Genomic DNA, 7,953 nt, shown 5'->3' with positions numbered 1-7,953 from the left:
GATGTGACGTTACTGAAAGCAAAAGTGTTTATGCTGAGCTTCCCTGGTGGCTCAGACAGTAAACAATCTGCCTGCAGTGTGGGAGACCTGGGTTTGATACCTGGGTCCAGACGATCCCCCGGGGAAGGCAATGGCTACCCCCTCTAGAATTCTAGCCTGGAGAATCCCATGGACAGAGGAGCCTGGTAGGCTACAGTCCATGGGGTCGCAAAGAGTAAAACATGACTGAGCAACTAACACTTTCACTTTCTCCATTTTATCTGCTTTGCTAAGTGAAAGACAGAAATGAAAACAAAACCAAATCCAAACTTCGAATGGTAGACATAATGTTAGTCCTTGTATTTGTTTGCTAAGGCTACCGTCACAAAGTGTCACTGACTAAGTGACTTAAACAGAAATAGGCTGTGTCATAGATTTGGAGATTACGTGTCAAAAATCAAGGTATCAGCTGGGTTGGCTCCTTGGAGGCCTGTGAGGGAAAGGTCTGTTCCAGGCCTCTTTCCTTGCTTAAAGATGTCTGTCTTCTCCTGGTATCTCTTCCTATCATCTACTCTTTATTCATATTTCTGTGTCCAAATCTCCTCTTCTTTATGAAGACATCAGTCAAATTAGGGCTCACCCTAATCACTTCATTATAACTTGATTATATCTGTAATGACCTTGTCTCCAAACAAGGTCTCATTCTGAGGTATTTGGGGGTTAGAACTTAAACATAATTTTGAGAGGGACACAATTCACCCCAAAACAGTCCCCATGCTTCTTACTCAGCTACCTAATTTGCAGACCCCAGAGTAAAATGAAAAGGTGGGGCCCTGGCGGGGACAGGGAGGTCCAGTCAGTCTCCACTTTCTGTAGGCCCAAGAAGGGCTGCTACCTCTGAGGTGGAAATCACTGGGAACATACTTAGTCCCTGGACTGTGGAAAGATGATAAGTCCCCACTCAGTCCCCATGGAACCTGCAGTGGTGCTGCCACTCAGAGGGGACAGCAGCCTTATCTTGTCCCTGGAGAACACTGGCCGCCCACTTCCAGGCCCTGGGCCTCCCGTTCCCCAGCCCCAGTGCAACCTGGTTGTCACGGTGGGCAGAGTACAGGAGCATGGATGAGGAGGCTGAAAACCACCCCAGTTTGGTGAGGAGTATGGAGCCCTATCCCAACAGGTACAAAGCTTTGTGCTAAGGCCACAGATATGGAGGCCAGCACCAAGGTCATCTCTGGGAACTGGCCGAGCCCCACTGTAATTGTTGCCCAAAGCCCCCTGATCCTTACCAGCCGTGTAAGGTAAGGATCCTTACCCATGTGAGGTAAAAATACCCACTCCAGTATTCACTCTAGAGTGCCCTAGACAATAACCTAATAACACTCTTCTAGCAGGAATTTTCTGTTTTGAGGCTGCAAAAATTGGCTACTAACCCACAAAAAGCATTGGTTCTCCCTTGAGGTGACCCACTGTTCTAACAGGGTCTGGTGGGCTCTCCCTGGTCTGCTGCATTTGCAGAGCCCTCATTATCTCTCCTTCTTGCTCTTTGTAAACCTCCCTTCTGAAATACTCTGTGTCTGGAAATGCTTTTCCAACTCCAGCACAGACCACAACAAGGAGGTGACATGAAATGGGGCTGAGCTTGGTGACTCAGACAGTACAGAATCTGTCTATAATGTGGGAGAACCAGGTTCAAACCTTGGATCAGGTAGATCCCCTGGAGAAGGTAATGGCAACCCACCCAAATATTCTTGCCTGGAGAATCCCATGGACAGAGGAGCCTGGTGGGTTACAGTCCATGGGGTCACAAAGAGTCGGACATGACTGAGTGACTAACACTTTCATTTTAAACTCCTGGCTTGTGCTCCATTGTTCCACAGGATTTCATGCCCAAAGAATAAATTCAGAAATAAAAGTTACTAAGAATTCCAAGACCCCAAACCAGAGAGAATTAAACCACAAGGACAATGCCTTGCTGAGCATGGAGTCCTATGAGACTGTTCTGGTCAATGCCCATATGCCCTGTTAACTGACCAAGGCTAACACTGTGGGAAAAAGACCCTGGCAAACCACTGAGCACTTCTTTTAGGGTAGAAATGCTTGAACTTGGAGTATCTGCCTTGGTTTCTCCATCTGCATGATGGACTTAATAATAATGCTGTCCTCATAGCATCCTGGTAAGGATTACCTCAGTCACTATGGCCGCTTTATAAATGATAATAAGAGAAAAACAAATACTAACTTTGGACATGGATAGTGAAAAATAGCAGCAAAATAAGACAACAATGTTTATAGTTAAATAATTACTTCGAATTTTCTGTTTATATTTTCATAATTGAAAGGGAAAGTTCTCAAGACAAGATGTGAAGAGCCAGAAATAATGAAACCTTTTATTAGCATATTTCTTTGGAACTGCAGTAATCTGGGAAGTATCATAAATTAAAAAGTCATGTGGCCACATATGAAAACTCTTGTCTGTTTTGTTTAGCTCTGTATCACAGAACCCAACTTATAGAAATTCTAATGTTGTTCCTCCAGTTTTCTTGAGTGACTTTATAAAATATTCTATCCTAACTGGCTTACTATAGTGTTTATAAGGTGTTCTTGTGTTTGTTTCTTTTATGAGCTATAATATTTCTTTTCACACTGATCAATTAAAAAATATAATTTATGTCCCTAGCTTTGTTTTGGAACATCTCATAAAAGGATTTCAAGGATAATTTCTAAAAGAAAATGGAGACAAGAGTCTATAAATGTCTCTGATACATTACTTTGATGGATCATATGAAGATTCATCACATAGGGATGGATTCAGAAGAGGCAGAACAAAGGGACTGTTTCTTCAGAAACCCTGGTATAAATAAGCAAATTGTTAGCTCAAAGAAGGGATGCCGCGGGCACCACCAAGCTCTGTGTGGCTCAGTCTTTCTGGTAATTGGCTTGAAATCGATGCTCTGTAGTATCAGTTACTGCGACAACCAACAATAGGAAAAGAGGTTAGGAACTTAATGAGAAAGAGTAAAAAGGACCAGAAAAACTGGAAGTCTCTGCTGACTCTCAAAGACATGTGAGGAAAGGAGCCATTTAGAGAAACTGGGATGAGAAAAGTATAAAGTGGAAGAGACTCTGAAAGATGATAGATGGAGATGGAAGAAACAGAGCCTGAGGGCTGGAGTGGCTGATGACGAGGCAGGGCGGCTAAACCAGGATCTGATCATACTTTCACTTAAATTCCAGATCTCCAGATTAGCAGAATGGCTCATTACTCAGGGCTATAAAAATTGCCTAGAGAAAAAAAAAGTAAAAATCAATGGCTTTGCACATTTCTGCTTTGTGAAAATATTCACTCCTACCTGTGTTCGTACAGGTTAGAAAAGGGGAAGTTGAAGAGAGCAAGAGGCTGGCCTCCTGGTCCTCCAGTCACAAAATCAAGTTGCATCTCCCAGCAAACAACAGGATACAGAATGGGCTATTTTATCAGGTTGCAAAACTCTCCAGGGGTCTTTTGCATTTAGTGCTTAAGGGACTGGTTTGAATCTCTACAAGTTCCTGTAAGTGCAAGTTATTTAACCCTTCTTCTTCTGTAAAAGAAGAGTGTGTATTAATAGAACCTACCTGATTAGCGTGAGGGACATTTTGACCTTTGTATGAGAAATGAAAGCTAAGGGGAAAATCTCAAGGTCATGACTTCTCCCCACTGCTGCCTCCAGGTGGTGGTTCCTATCACCCTCTTTCAAAACCCTTTTCTATGGGGCACCCTCTCTTCATTCCTTGATCTCGGCGTGTATCACCTGGGACTTCTTCCTCGCTATGTGACTCCGGCAGTACTCCATCAGCCTCCCCACCTCAAGGCCTTTACCCTCCATACAGATGACCTAACACTCTGGCCCAGTGTTTCCTCTAACTCAAGTTGTGGCCCATTAACGTGACAAAATAAATTAAGTGTGTCCTGACCAGCATTGCAAAACAACATGGAATGAAACAGAGGAGGCAAGTGGCAGAGCAGCATATTAGGTGAGGGTGCTTTTTAATGATAAAAAGTTGCAGGTGTATCAACATATGTCTGCCCTGCTCAGGATTCCCAGTTCCTTGATCTCCTCTGCCCTGAGAACCTTCGTTCACCTGTTCTCACTTTAGTGACCACTCCTGCAACCATATCTTGGACCTGGTCTCTGCTGAGAACAGATCTACCTCCAAAATTTATCATTTCCTTGTATGATCACTACCCTTCCTATTCTGCCATTTCTCTCATCTTTCACTGTTATTTTTTTTTTTTTTCCTTTTTAACTCCTATTTCTTGAATCTATATTTTCTGCTCCTTAATATTCCTATTAGAACTGACTTAGCTCAGGTCATCAGCCTCTTCCGTTATGGGCAATTGCTTGAATCTTCTAGTTGGTTTCTTGGCTGCCCTTCAGAATTCCTCTCTTCAAATCCCAAACTGACTATGGCAGTCCTAAACTTCGAAGTGTGATCTGGTTCTGGTTCCCCTTTTCCAAACTCACAAGACCCTTCTTAGCAGTACCCAATTTACTCAACCAGAGTTTTTGTTTTCCCTTGAGCAGAGTGCCTGTGAACAAACTCATTTCCTCATCTTTCAGATGCTTCTAAAGAGTCATATGTCCTGCCATGACTCTATTCCGGGATCTACTCCATCCACAGCCCCCAATGAGACCGCATCCCTGTAGGTACCTCCCACCCCTACCTTGGCCTCCTAGCCATGGGAGGGCCTCTGATTCATGGGTAGAGCACAGGGACCAGCCAGTCTGCTGCGACCAGTGTGGCCAGATTCCTCCCTTAGGAAATTAAGAGACTCTTCTGAGGATGCTGTGGGAGCTATCTATGAAAGATCCTACAAGTAGAAGCAGAAGAAACCGGTCCATAGAAAGAGCCAAACAAGGACCACCCACCAGCCCCTGAGAAACAGAGAAGTTGCCTCATCTCAGTGGCCAGTTCTCTGTTTTCAGGAGGCTTGGTGGCACAGGAAGACCTGTCCACGGGGCCCCTTGAGATCCTGATACCCTTACCTCCAGGCCCCCATTTGCCTGTGACCTTCAGTGGCTCTCTTTCCCCCATCCTAAAGAGCCCAGATCAGAACTCTCAGCCCACTGAACTCTGTTGCCCAATACGTGACTCTGCCTTTGCACACATTCTGTGTTTTCCCCAAATGTTCTTGCTTCCATGGGGCAACTGCCTACTTCTCCTTCAGGAAAACAGTCTGGTTCCAGGGTGCATTAACTTAACTACTATATGACACTGTATCTACTAATTTTTTAATACAAATTCATTGATAAATGGGGCTTCCCAGGTGGCTCAGTGGTAAAGAATCTGCGTGCCAATGCAGGAGACACAGGAGATGTGGGTTTGATCCCTGAGTTGGGAAGATCCCCTGGAGTAGGAAATGACAACCCACTCAGTCTGCCTGGGAAATCCCATAGACAGGGAGCCTGGGGGCGGGGGCGGGGGGGCTATATACTACAGAGTTGCAAAGAGTTGGACATGACTGAGCATCTGAGCATACACGCATGCATTGATAAATGACTGAAAAGTCACCAGAATACCATCCATCATCTGTCTCTCAAGGCTGGGATGCTTACAATAAATAAGAAATCAATCAGTAATACATATCAAATAAATTTTCAGATTAAAAATAGAACATGTATAACCTGCCTTGTATTATTGTGCATGCTAAGTCACTTCAGTTGTGTCTAACTCTGTGCGACCCTGTGGACTGCAGCCTGCCAGGCTTCTCTGTCTGTGGGATTCTCCAGGCAAGAGTACTGCAGTGGGTTGCCGTGCACTCCTCCGAGGGACCTTCCCGACCTAGGAATTGAACCTGGATCTCTTAGGTCTAACCTGCATTGGCAGGTGGTTTCTTTACCACTAGTACCACCTGGGAAGCCCCACTTTGTATTATTACATATTCCTTATTAGTGGATATGAAACTGACACAGGTGCATATTTTCTCCTGGTTGCTCTGGGGATGTCAATCATGGCCAGAAGTAAGTCAGTATACCTCAGTGAACACAGTGGTAAACCTCAGCACCCAAAACCTAAAAAAAAAGCAGCCATATTTCAGCTTCTATGTCTGAAAAACAGATGGCTGAAGTAGACAATGTCTCAGGTCCCTTCCAACGTGAAGATTTTGTTTCTCCATCTTTGGACAAACAGGAAAAACTTGATTTAAACCCATCTAGATTATACTTGAAATTCCACTGACATGAGTGCTTAAAGTCAAGAAGGGGAGCCTGGGTGATGATTGGAGCATTCAGTGCCACACAGTCCCTGTGCTTTTGGAAATCAGTAGCACCATTTTCATATGTGAAGACTATGAGTGTACAAGAGGTAGTGGACGATTCTAACTTCATAGTGTCCTTGACTATTAAAAAGAAGGCACTGATTAGAAACAATCTCAGCTGGGATTTGGATCTGCTACATATAGAAGGGATTAGCCCATCTGTGCTAACCCTGGCTCAAGGGATCACCAACGCATTCTCTCTGTGTGGTTACGTTCCAACTTCTCCTCTGGGCTGCTGCCCTGTTCTAGTTAGACATGAGTGCTCAGGCAAGATCCACATTTTAAAATGTAAAGGAATAAGCTCGGCACAGTCACTGCTAGTGGAGATGGGTCACCCACCAGATCACATGCCCATCTGCAGGAACATTTTCACTGAACATTTCACTGAAGAAATAAGAGGTCTGTGACCTTTGGCCGCCTTAGGATAAGAATTGCTCAATCAGTCCTTGGGAAAGCCTCCTAGGAATGCAGGAGGATACAGTCCAGACACAGAATATGTAGAGAAGGGAAACAGACACTGGTGACACCTTGTTTTACCCCTTCTGTTCAAGCTTCTCCCCAAAGGCTGAGAGGATGGAGGCTGCCTGGAGGCTCCTCCTGGTTTACTTAGTTTTCCCCCTATCACCTTCCTCCCCTCACGCCTGGGCTTGCGCTTTGGATGCTGGCTGCTTGCCTCTGAGGCGCCCCATATAGTTATTCATGAATGCAGGCAATCTCTCTTTCTGTCTCTGTTTGTGTGTGTGCTCAGTGGCTTCAGTCGTGTCCAACTCTTTGCCACCCCACGGACTGTAGACCTCCAGGCTCCTCTGCCCATAGGGATTCTCCAGGCAAGAATACTGGAGTGGGTTGTCATGTCCTTCTCCAGGGGATTTTCCTGACCCAGGGATTCAAACCAGCCTCTTGTGTCTCCTGCACTGGCAGGCTGGTTCTTTACCACTAGCGCCACCTGGGAAGCCCTTCTATCTCTGTACCTGTCCCTTTATGAATCTTATGTATAGTAGGTGCTCAATAAATAATTGATGAGCCGTGAGTACACGTGTACACTGTGGCGGTAACCGCCCCCCCCAAATTCCCCACTCACTGGCATGCTGTGTGCCTTGCAAGGGGTCACATTTTGTGATCAGTAGTCCTACGGATGTCACAGCCCCTATATTTTAAAGTGTTAAGAAACTGAAGAGCAGAGAGCTGATTTTGCTCCAGCTCATAAGTTCATTCAGGCCACAGAGGCTCCTCTTCCCCATCTGGCCGGAGAGGCTTTAATAAAGATTGTTTTTCTTTTTCGACGGCGCAGAACGGAGAAGCCCGGCTTGGGGACACTCCACGGGTGGCAGCGTGCACCAACAGCGCTTGCTTTAGGGGAGAACAAGATGGGACATCTTTTTGTCATCATTTTCCCCAGAGATGGTCGTCCCAAATACACCGCTCTCGAAAAGTTTACGTTTTGAAATATCTACCCTCCTATGCTCAGCGCGTCCCCGGCCACAGTTGAGTCAAACGGCCTGCGAGCCCAGGTACCAACCCCTCGCTGCGCTCCCCACACGGACCACGGTCTAATCCCGGCTGCTTCGCCCCTTCCTCCTCTGGATCACCTCCGCCCCCGACGTGCCCGCTGGTCTCTCTGGCCCCGGGGGACACTCACCTTGCCACTCGCGGAGCCGCTCGGGGGTGACTGCCCA

The 7,953-nt window shown here is 45.9% G+C and overlaps 1 protein-coding gene across 1 annotated transcript in view; it reads right to left on the bottom strand.

Annotated features, from left to right (window-relative positions):
* Positions 1–7,953, bottom strand: part of PLA2R1 (phospholipase A2 receptor 1, 180kDa) — a 134,962-nt gene that overhangs the window by 126,289 nt on the left and 720 nt on the right. The window contains exon 3 of the mRNA XM_010859024.1: positions 7,917–7,950. Coding sequence (XP_010857326.1) covers positions 7,917–7,950 — 34 coding nt within the window. The remainder of the gene's footprint in view (positions 1–7,916; positions 7,951–7,953) is intronic.

Source organism: Bison bison, unplaced genomic scaffold, assembly GCF_000754665.1.
Source record: "Bison bison bison isolate TAMUID 2011002044 unplaced genomic scaffold, Bison_UMD1.0 scf7180017864452, whole genome shotgun sequence".
Taxonomy (NCBI): Eukaryota; Metazoa; Chordata; class Mammalia; order Artiodactyla; family Bovidae; genus Bison; species Bison bison.
This window is presented reverse-complemented; position numbering and strand designations above follow the sequence as displayed.